Source organism: Crinia signifera, chromosome 5, assembly GCF_055691185.1.
Source record: "Crinia signifera chromosome 5, ASM5569118v1, whole genome shotgun sequence".
Classification (NCBI taxonomy): domain Eukaryota; kingdom Metazoa; phylum Chordata; class Amphibia; order Anura; family Myobatrachidae; genus Crinia; species Crinia signifera.
This window is the reverse complement of record NC_139221.1, coordinates 314178665-314198842: the sequence shown is the minus strand read 5'-3', so window position 1 is coordinate 314198842 and position 20178 is coordinate 314178665. Positions and strand designations below refer to the sequence as shown.

The 20178-nt window shown below is 47.7% G+C and overlaps 1 protein-coding gene across 1 annotated transcript in view; it reads right to left on the bottom strand.

Annotated features, from left to right (window-relative positions):
• Positions 1 to 20178, bottom strand: part of NSMCE2 (NSE2 SUMO ligase component of SMC5/6 complex) — a 181305-nt gene that overhangs the window by 105003 nt on the left and 56124 nt on the right. Inside the window, exon 3 of the mRNA XM_083144835.1 lies at positions 10231 to 10337. Within this exon, the coding sequence (XP_083000961.1) occupies positions 10231 to 10337 (107 nt within the window). The remainder of the gene's footprint in view (positions 1 to 10230; positions 10338 to 20178) is intronic.

Genomic DNA, 20178 nt, shown 5'->3' with positions numbered 1-20178 from the left:
ACAGAGGAAGGCACAGGGAGAGATGGCCGCCTGATTAATAAACAACCAGAAGCCACAGGGTTCGGCTGCTGAGAGCCAGAGGCGCCAGGGGATCACAGCACATGACTTGTCCAAGACTAAGAGGAATCTCGTTCCATTACTGGGTCATGAGCAGGGAAACAGACTGTGTGTCCCGCTGTCATATACAGCTGCCTCCCTCGCTGTCATACACAGCCGACGTACACGTGAGAACAAAGTGAAGATTTCAAAGTGATGATTTTTTTAGATGGGGCCTGATTCAGACCTGATCATTGATCTGCAAAAGTTACAGATGACTGTGAACAGATAGCCGCCGTACAGACAGAAACCAAACCTGCCCCGCGCAAATTTGAAAATATCGCTGTTCACCTGCAAATCTGTACACGATTCCTAATCCATTGAATGAGTTCCCCAGTCTGCGCAAGTGTGCGTAACCCTGCCCCTCTCACAACACTGCGACAGACAGTCTGATCGAGGCTGAAGCTGATGGCACAGACCCTCTCCCAATGCCTGGGAATACCTACGTTTATTCTGTCAATGCCGGAAAAAGATCGGATCCTACCCACAAATGCCGGCTTCTTGTCAGCCAAAATGCGAGGGGATTGCAATTAGATTTTTTTTTACATGTGTTATAGGGCATTGGGAAGGGGTGCCGGACGGGGTCCCGACAGTCAGGATCCCGACAGGCATTTACCCAACTGTCAAAACACAACAGCCGGCTTCCCGACGGCCGTCGGGTATTTTTCCTCATGGGGGTCCACGACCCCCATAGAGGGAGAATAGAATAGGTGGCTTGCGTAGCGAGCAAGGGGCTTAGTTGCGCTCACCCTGGGGCTAATGACTGTTGGGAACCTGACTGTAGGACCCCTGTACCACACCCTTGGGAAGGATCACCCCCTTTAACTGAATTCTCAGTGATCCTTCCCAATCCCCTCCCTTGCAATGTGTAACACAAGACATTCCTCTAGCTGTGCCCTGTTTCTGTGCATCTCATTCTGATTGGAGCTTTGCCTCTCTCCGTTGGGAACTCTTTGGGGTGCCCTGTATCCAACGGAGCTATTCAATTGTTTCCCCGATCATACGCAAATCTCAAAAGGCACCCATTATTTCTGTTCACACCCTCCTGAGGTGCCAAGCACAGATGTGTGAAACATTTGGCTTTCGGGCATATTTCGACAAACGATGTGTGTCTAAACCCCATCACATGCCCATTACAAAAACGGCCACCACCAATACAATCAACTGAACATCACTCCGACTAGAATGACGGGATATGAAGAGTTGGTCCTAGCGAGAAGACAATTGAATTGCCCCAATGGTGGTTGGGTAGAAAGTAATAAGGTGCGAGAATCAGACAGTAGGAGCTGTTCACAGTTCTATGTATTCATCAATCTCTGACCACAGACCACAAGTCATTTTATTTAGAAGAAAGTATCTTCCTCGGGTTACACATGTAATCTAAAATTAGGAATAAAGAGATGAGTAACAATGGCCAGAAGTCTCATCTCATTCCCTGGAGATACAACATAAATATGTGATCAGCTCTGACTGTGTGACTTGCCGCACTTACCGGCCTAATTATTAATGTACCTTTGTGGTTATTCCTAGTGTGTCTGTTTTCATAGGATTGCTGCAATATTTAAGTCTTAGGTGGAGTTACCTCTTGGCCACAAAAGCGCCCCGTCCCCCCCTAGCCTCCAATGAAGTCTGACAACTGTCAGCAACATAATTGGAATACACTAGACAATGTGCCCAATATGTCCGTCTGATCCGCTGGACCAGATGATGTAGCCTAGTTACAAGACAATTAGCTACATAACGACAGGCCAGGTTCTGAGTTCCTGGCAGTGGCATGTATTGGCAAGTCCCCTTCTGTGAGTGTATGCAAATACCACTACAAACTCCGCCCCTTGTGTGCACCGTCTGAGACGCCTACTTCTAGAATCTGTGCGTGATGCAATATCAACTGGTGCGTCCTCGTCATAGAAACGTCCAGCAGCCTCATTGCACGTGCACTTTCTCCGCCTGACCATGTTCTCCCATGCCTGTGCTTCTGTGAACGCAGTTGCTTGCCATGACACGCCCACGCCACTCCCATAACACGTCCACTGGATGGACTACTTTGTGTTCCCTACTGGCCACCTGCCAATCGCCGCTGGTATACGGTCCTTCAGTCAACATTCATTAGGACGACCACTATTGGTTGAAAGGCAGTGGGTGGACACATGAAAAAGGTCAACGTGCAGTCGGTTGGTAAAAAGGTCAACACACGCAAAAAGTCGACATGAGATTTTCACTTTTTTATATATATATATATATATATATATATATATATATATATATATATATATATATATATATGTTGTATAACAGGGTGCCGAACGCAGCCAGGCAAGGGGACCCGGTACACTTATACAGTGTTCATGTCGACCTTCATCGACAGAGACCCTAAAAAAAAACCTTATGTCCACGTTTTCCGTGTCAACATTTGCTTGTGTTGACCTGATGCACGTCAACCTTCATGTGTCGACCAACACTGGTCAAACGAATGACCGTTGACCGAAATCTTGTCGACCTAATGATATATACTTGTCTCCGCCCATAACTTTACCACCACATTGCTGATCCCCTCAGTGCCGTGGCGGCTCATCGGGGGATGAAGACTATAATGGATCCGGCCAGATCAGGCAGCAGCCGGGTTTGGAGCGGTAGTCTGTCCGGGTGCTGTATACACACGGACATCCCAGCGGCTGTGTATTGTGTAGGGTTTATGTAGCTTTCGAGGTAGTAGTTGATGTTCTTGCAAGCATGCATAAAGGCGGGTGGTAGGAGGGAGGCTGAGAATGTACACAAACGGCAGGAGTACTGCAAAGCCAAGCACATTCCCACCCTCCGTGATGTCTGCAGTGCGTGACTTTCCCTACAGACCTACGTCTATTACAGAGGAAGCTTTCCATGGAAGTTCAGAGTTTGCGGCTCCTGCAACCTTTGCATGGAAAGCGGGACATGAAATGAAGTCGCATGTCTTCCCATGCAGCCAGAAATAACCACTGGCCGGCGCTGCTGATGTCGCAGGCAGCCTGAGCGCTCGCCCCAGCGAGCTGTGACCAGAACACAGGAAAGGTCCTCTTAGATGATCGCCCTAAAGAGGATGCAAATGTTTCCTGCTTCCCTGCCAGAGGCTCTGAGAAAGTTTTCCCGTTAGCACTTTATACAAAGCTTTCTTGAAATCTGCTTAAAATAAAAGAAAAAGTGGAGATTACGGGCGGTGAAGGTAAACGAGCAATGGAGACTCGTTTCCTGACGTTCGCCCAGCGGCGTGACTATTAATGTGACAGATGCATAGTCAGAGTGACAATGTGGCCGCAACCTAGAAACATTTCCAGGAATATGTGAGACATATGATATAGTCTGGTTCATGAATAGGACATGGTGACCTATTCTCCCTTCCTAACCTGGGGATAGAGGTACAATAATTAACATATCGGTATGAAGTTAGCATTCATTACATCCACACCGGCAACACGACTGCCCTCTACCGTACCGGCACCGGAACACCAAAGTGGTCAGGATCCCAACACTAGAACCTGGACAGACAGCTCCCCAATTGGTGAGTATGCGGGGAGTGGGACAATGCCCCCAGGGAATGGAAGCTAGGGTTAGGTGGCGGGGAAGGGGGTTAGGGTTAGGCACTAGCGGGGAGGTTTAGGGTCAGGCTGCAGGGAGGAACACAGATGCCAGTATCTGTGTTCTGATCACAGGACATCCGTATGTATCACGTCATATCCTGGGTCAATATTAGAACAGGCATAAGGCTATTGGCATGACTCAGAGGTGGACGCTATTGCAGCTGCATCTGTTTACACTGTGCGATAGCGTCTTTACGCTAATGACGCAACCATTGGTCACACCCACAGGCTGCAGCGCTCATCTGACGCTGTGTCCGCAAAGATGCACCATGGGTCCTATACAGCCAAATAATTTCCATCTGAACATGGCCGCCGGTGCAACTGCTACAAAAGACTCAGTCGCTGACCCTGACGCACCCGCAAATACTTTACCTAGACAACCAGCAAAACTGCATCCCTGTGTGTCAAATCTGCTCTGCCACTTTTCATCCAATTTCTCTATCCAGTCAGTAAAAAGTGGCCAAATTGCACTAGTGTATGGCAAAATATAAATAAGGAGTAGTGGCGGAATAGTGCGGCAGTTGTATTAAGCCTGGTGGAGAGATAAATAAACGCACCAGCCAAGCAACTCCCAACTTTCATATTTCAAACACAGCTGATTGGCTGGTGCGTTATCTCCTTCCACTTTACCTCCAGTTTATCTCTTCGCCAAGCTTAATACATCTGCCCCAGTGTGTGGTCAGGAATCGGTCTCTCTGTGTCTAGCCGTTGGCTGTGTACACCTGCAGGATTAATGCCGCTGCGTCCTCCAGATGACCACTGATGTCCGAGGGCAGCGCGTGTTGCTCCCAGTGGATTGCTGTTCAGGCAAAACACTGCAGATGGAACCAGAAGTGACGTGATTCATCTCCACGACAACGGGAGACTTCTCCGCCATCGGGAGACTTCTTCCTTTTCTTCCGCCATTACCAATATTTATTTCAAGTACCCCCAACTGGTCTGCAGTGTACCCCAGGTTGGGAACCACTGATGCAGAGTGTATGCCCAATCAGTCATTAACTGCCATTGTTCAATGAATTGTCCCAATGACAATTCCGCCTGATACTGTTGGGTAAAGACACTTTGAGGCCACAGACTTTGATACTTTTTCCACACCACACAGGGTGGTATACAGGAAATGACGGTCTACTGTGACAGATGGTAACGTGCGTATACAGACAGCATGGCCGTGTCTGACGGCACATCAGTACTCCATCACTAGTTGCCCCAGTCAGATATTATTATTATTAACTGATAAGGGACATACACACAGGGCGATTTAAGCCCTATTTCTAAGTGATCACAACAGGGCCTGCGAGAGGCGCAGACACACATCCAGGTGTAAGAGACTGGCGCAGGGCACAGTGAGGCATTAGAATAATTGTGGCTGAGGAAATGCCGCATACACTACAGAAGGGTATTTTAGGGGAATTTTGCTCATCTGCTCAGAACAAGAGAATGTATCCGGAACAGCAAGAGCTTAGAGAATGTCTCCTCCGGAAAGCTTCACCGCAACAACAGATACTACTGCTGTGTACACTCACATACCACATCCTCCCGGCTCAGACAGCAGATCACCCTACAGGAAAAGGTAACACAGAGTGCAATCTGGTTACACGCAATCATTCCTAAGCCCCTGATCTCCTCTGTGCTGTCACATTACTGTGAGTGGTAAGTAATCACTCTGCACTATCCTATATAACAAATGGCTCTGCTACTCACCTCTAAGGGGGGGCATTCAAGTGCTGAGCACACCAGCAGCCACTAGATGGGGCTCAACGGAGCAATTCAAGTGTTACTCCGCTCGGTGCTGACGTTACAGGTATATTGTCGGAAACTAGTGGCAATATAAACCAGCAAAGGGATCAGTACTCCATCCATGACAATACAGTGTTCTCACATTATACCCCTCACCACCAAATATATTTTCAGTATTAAACTGCATTAAATCTTTGATGTCTACCAAACGTTTTACGCATTATGAGAAACCAGAAGCACACAGACCAGGTACGCGTCATAAACAGCACACGAGGTCTGTACATGAGTTGCAGGAAGATTCTGCAGTGGTCATGAGATCCATAGGTGTCAGATCTTGAGCGCACTTAAGGGGTGTACACACGGAGCAAATTTGTGCTATTTTCTAAGCAATCTAACTAGATTGCTTAGAAAGTAAGCACAGATCTCTCCATGTGTATGCTCCGAGAGATTAATTATCTCTTGCTAACTAAGTCAGTGCATGCAGTCAAAATCTAGTCAAATTGCTTAGCAAATGACTGCAAATCTCTGTGTGTGTACAGAATGAGAGATACTGATCGCAATCTCTCATTCTGAAGCACTACCTGGCCTTTTTTTGCTTAAGCAAAATTGCTTAGCACAAATCTCTGCGTGTGTATGTGCTCTCCATGGGAGATCTTGACACCAGCAAAATTGCTTAGAAAAATTGCTTAGCACAGATCTCTACGTGTGTATGCCCCTTTAGGTTGCCATCCAGTAGCGTGATTTGGGGCCTTTTCATCCAATGCTGAGAAATCAGGTGAAAAGGGTCCGATTCTGATGTGTGGACCTGTGTACATAAGATCGAATCCGGCAGCACTTGCTGGGGGGGTCGCATACGATACAGTAGGGCAGAGATATTAACCGCTTGAGTGCTGGTTTTCCCCGGGGCAGGACAAACCTACCAGGGCCGGTTTGTCCTGCCTCAGAAATACTCACCACTCAAGCTCCAGTCGCTGGTCTTATGCAGCAGCGCATGCTCCCCTGGGGCTGCTGCTGTCAGCTTCGGCTGTTTCTGGGTGCTCACGGGGGGTAGAGGGGGTGGGGGGTTAGAGGAACACACGAACGTCTGAGGGCTCCCGAGCGGGGCGTGGCCTCAGTGCTCGGCAGGGGGGGGCAGGGTGATGGTATGCACCGAAGGTGGGGTGTAAAGCTGGGTACACATATGTACAATTTCATTTTTCTTGCGACCGTTCGATTGACCGAATACACGTTCGACCGTCCAAAACATACGACCGATCTGCGCGTACACATATGTACAATTTTACTTGCGACGTCCGATGTACTCCCGTCCAAACAATCGAAAGAAAAAGAGGGCGTGCTGCTTTTGGGAGGAATGATCGCAGTAACGGGCTGCATATCGATCGAACGTGCGTACACATGTCACTTTTCTTTCGATATGGAGCCGTCCTGTCGGAAGAATATTAAGCAGCAAAGAACCTTCGACCGACCGACGACGGCCAAGAGCGTTTTTGGCCGTTTATCGATCGCAACGAAGGGATCGGGACTGCGTACATATATATACAATCGAACGGCCGTTCGTCCGCAGAACGGAAGAACGGCCCGACGATTGTACATATGTGTACCCAGCTTTACTCTGGAGTTGTGTGTGCCCTAGTGGTGGTGCACTGCTGGAGGCACCACTGGCGCATGGCTACTGATCAGTGGAAATAAAGTGGAAGGTGATAATGCACCGGCCCATCAACTCCTGTCTGTCATTTGTTAAACATAGCCGATTTGCTGGTGCGTTATCACGTTCTACTTTATCTCCACTTTATCTCTTCAACAGGCCTAATACATCTGAGGAGGGGGGCATAAGAATCTTTTGGCCTAGGGGTGCCCCAAAAGTAAATTCTGATACTACTGGCTGCCGTGATTCAAAAAAGGTTTGGGAACCACTGGCGTACACTATATACTCCTCTGCCGGAATACAGGCAGGGCATAACAAAGGGACCGTATAACCTTACATAGCAACTAGAACAAGGCAGCAAACACTAATACATCAATAAATAAATAGAAACCATTAGGACGGTTCTCCTATAAATGATGTATTGCCTGGCTGAGCAGATAGGACACACAGAAGGGTATTTACAGAAATGATCTGCTTCACACATCACAATAATCCAGATCTAGGGAATAATGACAAGTTCCCGTAACCAGCTGGTCGGTTACTAACTTCCAAAGAATGCAGATCCGGCCGTGTGAGACATTTCCAGAATCGCCATTTATCCCTGTTGGAGGAATGTGTCCGATAATCTTTAAAGGAACCAAGTTACTGAAGATATCGCTGGATGACTGCAGTGCAGGCCCAGTGGTGACAATTATCTCTCATTTCAACCAATGAAACTGTGGGAAACGCAACAAATACACATTCTGGGACTTAGCCAATGACTCTACATGGATCTGGATGAATGGCACACCTACTGTATATCTATATGGGCTTCAGTAGAAGAAGGTGTCTTTGCTGTCCACTCTGCATCCACTGAGCAACAGGATACGGTCATTAGATCAAGCGTATTAAGGTCGACATACTGTGCATTGGGTGGACCACTGAAGGCCTTAGGTTGACAGGGTCAGAAGTTCGACACAAGAATTAGGTGGAAATACAGTTTTGTGTTTTTTTTTGAGCCGGCATGTGCCGACAGGTGGTATTTCATGCCCTACTATCCACGGCGTGGTGGGAGAACAGGATGACGAGTCAGGGGATGCGGTACACTCAGGCGACCTTCCCATTGTCAACCTAATGCTTGGGTTGACCTTCGGACCCTTCGGACCGTACAAGTGATTTTCCCGCTATGGAAAGCCGTCCACCCATTAAGTGGTCACTTGGGAAAATATAAATCCATGTAGTGTTTGTACGGTTATTTACAATTGTCTGGGAGATCTGTTCCTCTGTTAATGATCACACCAGAGGCTGACTGACCACCTCAGTAGGCTCCGCCTCCATGCAGTGGTGTCCTGCCCCCAACGCTGGTCATACAGGGAACCAGGAAGTGATGCAGTATTTCCATCTCGCGTGCAGATTGTGTGACAGATTTGCAGATTATCTGTGCATTCTTCTTCGTACAATAGCTGGAATCTTGTGTGTCAAAAATGTTGTAATCGTGTCCCTGGTTTTCATGCTTGTGTATGAAGATATGTGATATGTCTGCTAGTAAATTATACCTTTTCTCACAAGGCACCTTTTGGAGCCTCCAGCTGTGAAACACTGGCAGACCACAATCCCCCCTCCGCTGTTGCAGATCCTCCCTGTCGCCAATCGGGGAGGTTGGGGGGTGCTCTGGGGCGGTTCGGCCATCAGCCACAGCAGCACAGCCTCTCTCCCCTCTCAGAAAACGCTGCTCAGTTCTGTGTGCAGAGTGGGGGAGAGAGGCAGCAGCTACCTGTGCACCGCCACACAGCCCGTACCCCCTGCAATTTTTTTTTACAGGGGTGTGGTTACACCCCCTCCCATGGGCCACGTCCCTTTGTTTTACCGGGGCCCCGGTGGCGCTTTCAGCAGCTCTGGTTGTATTCAGAAAGCCATAAGCTTTCCAACGACATCACAATGCATGAATACAATGGAAATAGCATGGACCCTTATGACAGCACCCTGGGCTCGTCCGATTAAACCCACCTCCTAAATTAGATCGTCCCTTAAGATGATACAATAGTATGCATAGTCTGAAGACAAGTTAAAGTGTTTGAGAGTTATCGTGGAACACACACACACACACACATACATACATACATACATACATACATACACACACACACACAACGCAGCAGTAATCTCCATACCTGCTGCGATCCCTTCTGCCCGCCGGCAGCCACATCCTCCATAAGGTTTCTATGGGGTATGTGATGCCACCTGATACATCAATATCAGACAGCATCACATCATGTACCAGGGTCACCGCCATTCTGCGTGGCCTATGGGCTACAAACCGTACAGCAAGCGGGGCAGTGTGGTCAGCACAGGTCAGCATTAACAGCGCATATGCAGACCTCCAGCACCCGGCAAAGCAGTCTGCAGGGACATACATCCCGCGGATAGGAGCGCATATTGCAATGCGATGCTGGGTGGTAGATCCTGCATTGTATATGCGATCCTATGATAAATGGGCCCCTCAGACATGTTATTATCCAGATAACGGGGTGACAATGTACAGACATTAGGAGGAATAACATCAGGTAAACATCCACATCAGCAATCTGCTATCACCCGCTAAGGTCCCCATACACTGTGGCGACTTCTCCCCTAAATCCCAGCTCACCAACCCTGGTCAAGAGCAGGGTCGGAAGGCTGGGATTTAAGACCCGTGTTGACCCTTTCACACCACAGAATAACACGGGTTTTTCAGCAAATTCCTGGGTTGAAAAGCTTTAACCCGCTAAATGTGCTTCTGGTGTGAAAGTGGCCCAAGGTTATCCTAAGTTTATTCTATGTGACAGTAGAACACTCTGACCCAACAAACCATTCCGCTGCCGGAGAGGACACAAGCGTCCTTCTCACCCCTTATACTGATCACCGTTAGCACATGACTAATGCGCCCATTAAATAAAATCACTTCTAAATGAATTGTTTCCATTCCGCTGCCTGAGTTGGCCCCATTACAGGCACACCCCAGCCTGTGGTCAGCCTGAAACACGCTCCCCTCACTGTACACACACAACACTTTGTATCGCCTAAAGAGTAACACATAAATCTGACAAAGGGCAGGGAACCTTGTGTCACACTCACACACAAGCTAGAACAGAGGACAGGCCGGGACTTGCTTCCCATTATTACCTGGCGTACGGTTTCCTCTACGGCGTGTATGTATTGGTTTACATCTCTGTTCAGCGCAGCGTATTCCAACATGACAGATTCCATGCCGTCCACATCTTCTGTGTCACCTATGGGGAGACAAACAGGGATTCTCAGTCAGGTGAGACCATTGTACAGTGTAACAAGTGCGACATACAGTATATACACATGCTCAGGTATCACCTCCCCCTACTGTCCAGTACCCAGACATGAATGGACATACAAGGAATAACGGATATATGGTAGAGAGATACAACGCAAGAGCTTACAATCTAGGTACACCCAGAGATAGAGCTATGGGGAAAAAAATCCAAGTTGTGGCTGGAATTTCATTAAAAGGAAAATCCACGCTATAGAAAACAGGCGCCAGGAAATGGGAATGTCCGTGGCTTTAAAGAACACAATACTTGATACTACTATACAAGTGGACAAATAAGATTATAATGGTGTGCCGAGCATGGTGAGTCCCCACACCGGAAGTAGCCGAACACGCCGTCACTGTTGATATCATCAGATCGGTCTGCATGTTCAGACAGTTAACGATCCGCTGGAGAGCACATGGTGAACGATATACTGAGTACACACTGAATGGTAAGCGTGACTATATCGTAAACAATATCATTCATCTAGTTCAGGAGAATTGTATTATGCATACGCAGCTTAAAGATGCGTACGCACTATTCAATATCGTCTATGTACAATATCATCAACGATTTCCCCTTGACCTCCCAGGCGAGCCATATTGTTAACGATATCGTTCAGTGAGTATGAATTCTATCGTTCGGTGACGTCACCCGCCTTCTTCCCCAAACATCACAGTATGAGTAGTGTGTAAGTGTCTGGTTAAGCTATTGCCTAAACGACATATATATATCCTCACCACTACTGTTTCCTATAAATGACCCCACTTTCTATATTCATGAATGAAATCAGTCCCCAGACACCAGCATTAAACTGTAGGTGTTTTCCAAGTTCCTTAAAAGGCTCCATATTGTGCAATTCAAGTCACTTTCTATATTGGGCAACATGGTTCTGTTGCTGTAGTTATCACCTCCTGTCATTAAGTATACTACTGCTGGTGATAAAAATAATATTAATAAAAAGTAGAATATTAAACAAAACAGTACAGGGATGCCTGAGTTGTGATGTGTTCGGACGAAGGACAAGAATGATTTAGAAGTTTATTTATAAATAACAGTCAATGTGCAGAATGGCGGAACTCCGTCTTTGTTGCCTGAATGTCTGTTTCTGCCAAGCAGTGCCGTTTCGGCAGGTGATGGTATACAGAGCAGAGGCGTAACTCTGGGAGGCAATGGAGTCATCGGCCGCCGGGCTCCGGCTCTCAATGGGGCACCTCTACCCTTCGAGTTTGAACCAGTTAATTGAAAGCCTTTGATATCGCTTCTGTGGCTGATTCCCCTCCTAACATCGTTTTTGCAAGTGTCACACCCTGTATTAGAACCCATGACCTGTCTTACTGGAGACAGACACCGTACTGATTGAGCTATTTGGGGGGCACCAATATTTATCTTGCCTCGGGACTGGGACAAACAAACGGCATGTAACTATACAAACATTATCTGACATAGGGGAGAAACACCAACTGCCAGTGAGTCCGTTTGGAATGGCAGAGGGTGTGGCTCCCCTATTTGATTTTTGAACTGTGCTGCAGCCCCGCCTCTGGAGCCACCCCCCGATAGTATCGGATTCGGTGCTAGGGGCAACATTCCATCTTAGAACTCCAAAATTTACCTCATAGTATTCATTGTAGCACCTTGCATCCTCCAAAACCATGCAGTTCTTCTTCCCTGCCTGTGGCGTCGCTCTATGACGTGGTGTTTCTAGCACAGTATGGTGTGTATTTCAGCACTCTTATGAAGAACAGAACTGTGCTAGCAACACAGCAGAGAGCGACACCCCCAGAAAGGGAAGTGGAACTGCACGAGTTTAGAAAGATGCAGGGTTCTCAATCACATTGGTTCCAAGCACATGGCAATGAGTGCAGAGTACTCCGGAGCTCGCCAGATCTCGTACACTAGAGCACGTTTGGGATTTGGTGGATAGGGAGATTTGCAGCATGAATGCGCTGCCGCCAGATGTGCAGCCACTGAGAGACTCCATCATGCCACCGTGAGTGTGTATGCGCTACTGGTCTAACGTTTTACAAACACCCCTATTTTTCCAGGTAAATAAATGTAATTTGCATTAGGATTAAAAAATATGCTTTTAACAAGGACCAATTAATGAGTTCATAACTTACAGATGTACTGTAGCAATGATAGTAAATGAATCCCTGAATGGAATAGAAAAAACTCCAGCGTGTCTCTCCCTCCCTCCCTCCCCCCTCCCTCCCCCCCCCCCCCCTCCCACACCCCGCCGTTCAAATTCCTTGCATATGGTCAAACAGGAGTGAAATCATTGGTACTCTTTACCTAGAACGGCGCCCATCGCGACCATCGTATGCACTAAAAAACGGGTGCGATGCGATGCCCGCGATTTTCCATAGGGATCAATGTTAAAAGTCAGATTGGACGCGATTTTAGTGTTCAATGCCTCAATGCCCGCGATTTTTCCATAGGAAACCATGTTAAATAGGCCACAGAGCCCAAATAGTCACCCTAAAGTCTGAAATGGCCCCCACAATTGTTAACGCCACCCCACGATCAACGTGAACCCGAAGCGTGGCGAGCGCAGCGAGCCCGCGAGGGGCGGCGGTACGCGTCCTCCGACCTTTTCATACCCCCACTATCCACGTTGGCGTGGAGTTGAGAATAGAATAGTGTGGCGAGCGCAGCGAGCCACCGAGCCCGAAGCGTGGCGAGCCCCGCGAGGGGACGCGGATACCTTCACAGCTATACGCGTCCCTTCGCGGGCTTCACAGGTATCCGCGTACGCTCGCCACACTATTCTATTCTCAACTCCACGCCGACGTGGATAGTGAGGGTATGAAAAGGTCGGAGGACGCGTACCGCCGCCGCTCGCCACGCTTCGGGTTCAAATTGATCGTGGGGTGGCGTTAAAAATTGTGGGGGCCATTTATGACTTCAGGGGGACTATTAGGGCTCTGTGGCCCATTTAACATTGTTTCCTATGTAAAAATCGCGGCCATTGAGGCATTTAACACTAAAATCGCGTCCAATCTGAGTTTTAACATTGATCCCTATGGGAAAATCGCGGGCATCGCGTCGCACCCGTTTTTTATGTGCATACAATGACCGCGATGCCCGCGATTTTTTACCCCCGACGCCCGCGATGCCAATCGCGGGCGCCGTTCTAGGTAAAGAGTACCAAATCATTCGATAGTCCCTGACCATCTAATCATTTTTCTTCCCTTCGGTAATAAAAAAGTCAGTCTAGACGGACTTCTATTCCGTCCGCTACCCGCCGAACTCTGGACGAGCGCTGCGCTGTCAGCAACCCGCCATGAGCAGGCATCGCCATGCCTGCGTTCTCAGGGGAACGCCCACCGTATTTATGGAGACGCCCATGAAACACTGGACGTTTTCCTTTCTGATGCCCCTGCCTGCCCCTGAAGCGCTTTGCTCCCGGGAATTACGCAGGCGCATATTCGTGCACGTGCTAATCCCGAACATCGAAGACGAATTCGGACCCAATATTACAGTGCAGGAAGTTGTGGTTATCTGGTTTATGTACGTGGTTAGGCGCTGTGGAACCCTTGTAACGCTAAATAAAGGATAATAGATAAATATAGCATGAAATGGGACCCATATGGCAGCTGCATTATTATTGATTTACTTTAAAATACTATCAAATGGTGTTAAACAAAGGTAAGCAAAACAAAAATACCCCTTGGTCGTCGGGAGTTGCAGCATCCGCCAACAGCTGGACAGTGCTGCATAACCTCATTCATAGCATTAACAAACCTCTCGTCTATGGAGGCAGCAGTAAGAGAAGGGGGGCACTGGGGCGGGGTTCACAGGTACTTCTGCGGGATCATACAGTGTACTGGCCTCACTTTATATACATCAGCTACCTGCAACCCTCACTCAGGGCCCTGGCTGCACTTTCCTGGTGAGCATGAACAGTAGGATCTGAGCTAACGAATGTTTGCAGGGTAAAACCTGATCAGCCGCGTGCACTACATTCCTTCCTGCTGAGTCTTCTGCCATGGTGCTGAAAACCTCGAAAGAAAACTTCGCTCTACACACGCAAACCCACATTTCCAAGAAACTCTTTTTTTTGTAATGTGTCTTCGAGCGAGACGATAATTATGAGACCTATAATTACATATGAAGGACAAGCGCACAGTTATTGTGCATTAAAAGGTCGGCGTACACAATTCACAAGGCGTAATCATGAGGCACAACAACAAAAAAAAACAGAAACAATGTTTATGGAGAAAGTTAAATACCGGATAAAAGATAACAAAAACAGCACATACAGTGCAAAGGCGATGGAAGTGTAATTGGTGTAAGGCACGCACACGGAAAGCAAACACACGGGCATATATACGTGACAATATCTGTTTGTGCACATTAAGACACACATCCCCCCCCAGGTGACATCACACTACTCACCCTCTCACCCACAAATCAAACACCAGAGAAGGAAGTCATGTGATTTTACCATCAGTAGTGATAAGGGTGAGGGGCTGGTGCCATTAAGCATACATATAAAGATTGGAACTTAGAACAATGAGGTTGGGGATTCAATATATAACAGCACTTTGCAATCCCACAATCGATACAAAGGGGCTGATTCAGACGCATACCTTACGGTGCGAGTTTGGGCCAGTCTACGGTGATCGGTTTTGCGCATGTGCGAATATGCGCACACGCAAACCCCCGGGATGCGAACGGCTTCGGGAAGTTTCACACTCGCCAGGTTGTTCGATCGAGGAGGGGAAAGGTCGGGCAGGGGCGGAAGCAGGGGGAACGGCCAGCGTTTTATCGGCGCAAAAATGCTGGGCATTCCCTGTAGATGCCTGGTTCATCACATGACGCCAGCGCCAACCCCAAATTCGGCCAAGATAAAAGGTCAGTCTAGACTGGGGGGGGGGGGGGGGGTGCGAGGGGATGTGTAAGTGTACATAAATCGTGTAGCAGTAGGGGCGCCATTTATCCGTTCACTAGGCTGGTAACATACGCAGCCTATCAAACTTTTCTGAATCAGGTTTAACCCCTTCAGCTGTGTTTTTTTTTTTTTTTTTAGGGCGCACTCACCACAGGGCAGGGTTTTTTTTTTGTTTTGTTTTTTAGAGCGCTCCCTAAAAAAAATAAAAAAAAACAACAAAAGCACTGCTGAGCACAGCTGGGGCAGCCGCTGCCGGCCCTGCCCCCCGGCGTGACATTACAAGGTCATGTTGCACACAGCTGGGGGGGAGGAGGCGGGGTAGGGCAGCCGGAGCCGGGCAGAGGCTGAAGCTAGATTCAGCACCCGCTGGCGATGCCCGGTGCTAAGTAGTAGAGACCACGAGAATTTTCCGGGTTTGCCAGTCTGGGCACTGGAGCATAGCCCAGAAAATTCTCGGGAGTGCCAGGGAAGGGATTAAAGTCTTCTATGTGCACTTGACTGAGCTACAGAGGTGTCCCTTACACAGCAATCCTTACTTTGCCATATGTGGCGCCTGGCTCGGCTCAATACCGCGCTCATAGCTTCCTTTTAATATACCAGGTATTTAGGGCTAGTATTTACAGCAAAGGAATTCGTATAAAGTAGGGATGACCATCGAGGAGTTTAAATCATCGATGGTTTATGGCCGATGTTGAATGCTTTTGCCATCAATGGGGGAGAACCAGATGGTTTCCCTCCATCGATAGCACAGCAAAACAATGTTTTTTTTTTTCTTAAAGTGTCAGGGCATAGAGCAGAGCTCCGTCCCCTGAAACACAAGAAGCCCCACCCCCATGTTTTGATTGGCCCACAGGCCAATCAGTCAAACACAATGGATGGCCATCGCTAGGTAAAAATATTGATGGTCATCCATTGCATAGTTTAGCACTATCAATGGCCAGTTGCACTATTGCCATCGATGGCAATCCCTAGTAAAAAATCACGGATTAAGCATAACAATACATAGAGCATATCACTCCTATTAGACCGATGTTTTATCTTTATACACTACCTAATGAGCAAGTGACAAGCACACTTTATCAAGTCAACTCCACGCCGACGTGGATAGTGGTGGTATGAAACGGTCTGGAGGACGCGCAACGCGTCCGCTCGCCACGCTTCGGGGTGGCGTGGATAGTAGTTAAAGATGGTTCATTTGTCGGCAGCCATAACTGACACAATGTAATAAGGTGCTGACAGAATGCTGACTGACTACGATAACTGCGTAACGCTGACTGACTACACTGGCCGTGGGAAACACTACACTGATTCTGACAGGGACGCTGACTACGCTAACTACACTGGCCACGAGAACACTACGCTGATTCTGACAAGGATGCTACTCTGTCTACGTAACTGCCGCCGTGAAACTACACAAGTACCAAATAAAGCAGCCAGTATTTACCCTGCACAGAAACAATAAAACACCCAAATCTAACTCTCTCTGCATGTTCCATCAGCCCCACCTGCAGTGCACATGGTTTTGTCCATTAGAGAGTGATTGTGCCTTTCCGAGTGAACCAGAATAACCCCCTAAGTATGGCAGAACATGGCAGGGAGGGGAACGCTGAGGTTGTACTTGTCATTTACTGGATCCATTTACTAGTACAATAACACAAATGACAGATCTGCAACCAGTGATCACATTAAAAGACGTACTTGCTCAATTGGTACCATAAAATCTCATGTAAAATGAGTTTTGTTACAAGCTTATAACAATGGCAGTGGAAGAGTTAAGTACGCAGACGTCCTTCTACGGATGGCAGCGCCGTTCCTTGAGACAAAACAATAGTTGGATGTGTTGCATTCTTTCCAAATGACTCCAACATTCTCCTGCTTCTTGACAAACTAGGAGGAGGTGCAGTAAATCCTCATTTCTGGAATAAACTAAAACGACAGCGATTTCCCAGATGCTGGAAATAATCCTTTGTTTTGTTCTACCTGTAAATGTGATAACTACTACTACAACTAAACCCCATTAGGACACACGGTACAACAACATGCCTTATAAATTATCACGCTAACAAGCATAACATTCCAGGTACAGGACCCTGGACCCCAACATTCCTGAGGCAGAGGCCCACATTTGTGTAATGTGTATCTATCCCCGGTCGGGAATGGACAAGTGAGTGAAAGTCATGTGTTTAGCAGGTGTCCGTGTGGAATGAGTCTGGGAAAACATGTGGTCACTGTTAGGATTTCCCAGTGGATGCACCTGATACTGTGCATTCTTGCTGGGAACAGATAATTACACGTGCGTGCTTGGAGAGCAAAGAAAATGCATTATTCTTTGATAAGATTTTCCAAGTATCCCCTAACACTAGGGGCAATGAGGATTACTGCTATGACTAACCACGAAGGTCAAACGTGATAACATTCAGCATCTCTGATTAGACATCGGTCAGATGTAAATCACTGTCTTGTTCTTTAAAAAGATTACTTTAAACTCCTTATTATTATCGTTTGTGTATATGGCGCCACTAGGGTTCCGCAGCGCCTAACAATACATAAATGAGAACAAAACAAATAACAATTAGAGTACAAGACAATTTAGGACAATTAGATGGTAAATAAGGGGGATGTGGTCAATTTACCAGCGGCCGAAATCCTGGAGGTCACGAGTCCACGACACCCATAGAGGGAGAATAAATTAGCGTAGCGAGCCCGCAAGGGGGAAAGGGGGCGATCCACGTCCCCCCCCCCTTGTCGGAATTCCAGCATCGGGATTTTGACCGCCGGGATTCTATACCGAATCCAAATAAGGATAGTTCCATCAGGGTAGAGGACACTGAAGCAATTACCAGGGTGGCAGAGATACCTGTATATGTATTCCAAGAAAAGTGCATGAGGAGAAAGGGCCCTGCTCGTGAGAGCTTACATTCTAAAGGGGAGGGGCAGACAGACAGGGGTGACACAGAAGGGGTAGCAGTGAGCATAAATAGAAGGTTAGGATGAGAGATGGTTGGATTTTATGCGGGAGGGTGGGAAGATGATCAGTTCAGTCCTAGACATTTTAAGTCTAAGAAAGCGCTGGATCATCCAAGAATAGACAGCAGAGAGACAGTTGGAGATATAAGTGAGGATAGAGGGAGAGAGGTCAGGAAAGGAGAGGAGTTGAGTATTATCAGCATAAAATTGATATTTGACGTTGAGTGGGCCAATGAGCTCACCGAGAGAGAGAGAGAGAGAGAGAGAGAGAGAGAGAGAGAGAGAGAGAGAACCAAGAACAGAGCCTTGGGAGACATCTACTGCCAGTGAAAGTGCAGGACAGGTGGAGGCATTAGAGGTACATCTGTGCATTTGCATAACTGAAAGTGCAAATACAAGCATTAACAGTGATAGTGAATGTTCTTGCAGATGTCAAAAGGTGATGTTATTACGGAGGAATATCCAGATTAAGCAGCCAGGAGTATTATGTTGTGAGGATCAAGTGAACTCACTCAAAGTAGTCCTTAGGTTTTTAGAGTTCTGGACTCATTCTCCAGGTTGCTATCTATTTTGCCCAGCACTGTTGGCGGTTTCTTCCTTTTACTTGCTCCCCATCTTCCGCCCCATCTCTTTCCCCATCTTTTTGTCTGTACCTGTTGTTATCTGATCTTATTTGCTCTCTCTCTGTTGGTGCATGATTCAATGGCACCTGAGAAGCAGCTGTTCTGCTGTAACTGGCAGATGCACTACTGGGCCTAACCCTGAATTTACAGTTTCTGTCTTTTGCTGTTTACAATTGCGACTATATGCTAATATTGGCAGAAGTGAACCTGCGTATAGGGATGCCCACTGCTACCTGGTCTAATCCATCTAAAGGGTTATGTTCGCTGCCTAGCGTGCCAACCTGAATCAGGCCCTGAGCTCTTTCCTACTCTTTCAATATCTTTTTAGTATTTTTACTTTTCCTTCCTCCTGGTCTTTATAAATGACTTCCTTCCTGATCCTTGCTATTTCCATCTCTGCTCCTTTTCCTATCCTTTTCCTTTCCTGTGTCTTGCCCCATCGCTCTGTGCCTCTGCCAGCCAGTTACCCAAATGCAGTTAGGGCTAACGTGAGGAATGTAATCTCATGCTGATTTCACACCGCAAAACCTGCTTAGACCAGGTATTTAAAACGTTTTTTTAAAACGGGTAAGAGCAAGTTTAACCCCTTTCACACTGTATCTAAATACCTGGTCTAAAGCAGGTTTGCGGTGTGAAAGCGATAGTGAAAACAGTAAATTCTGGGCAGCTTTGCACCTCCCCACGGGCCGTGTCAACATTAGGGCCCCTGGGCTTACTCACTGTGGGCATCCCCCACCCATGAATCAGTGTGGCGTGAGGATCTCCGGGCTGCCTCTCATCCCACCCCCCGGAGCGGCCACAGTGCACTGAGGAGCACAGGACTTATTGTAAGTCTGGGAGCAGGGCTCCCACAAAACGCTCACGGTGGGGGTGGGGGGGAGAGCAGCAGCCAGCCAGCCCCACAGCACGGATCCTAACTGGGCAGCGCAGCACAGAGAAGGGAATAATCGCACTGGGGGCAGGGGGTCCCTACAGTGTATGTTATATCAGTGGCGGGGTCCCTGCAGCATATGGGAACTAGTAGCTGCAGGGACCCCGCCACTGATATAACAAACACTGTAGAGACCCCCAGCGCGATTATTCCCTTCCCTGCGCTGCCCAGGGGGGAGAGGGGAGGGGGGGAGAAATACAGTTTCAGATCCGTTGTGACACCAAAAAAAACAGGTCTGAAACGGGTATGACTCTGCTTTTTTACAGTTTTTTGGGGGGGAAACGGTAAAATCACTTTGCACCTTTCAGACCACACAGATTACCGTTTCAAAACGGTTAAAAATCGGCAAAATACCATTTTTTTTGTGTGGTCTGA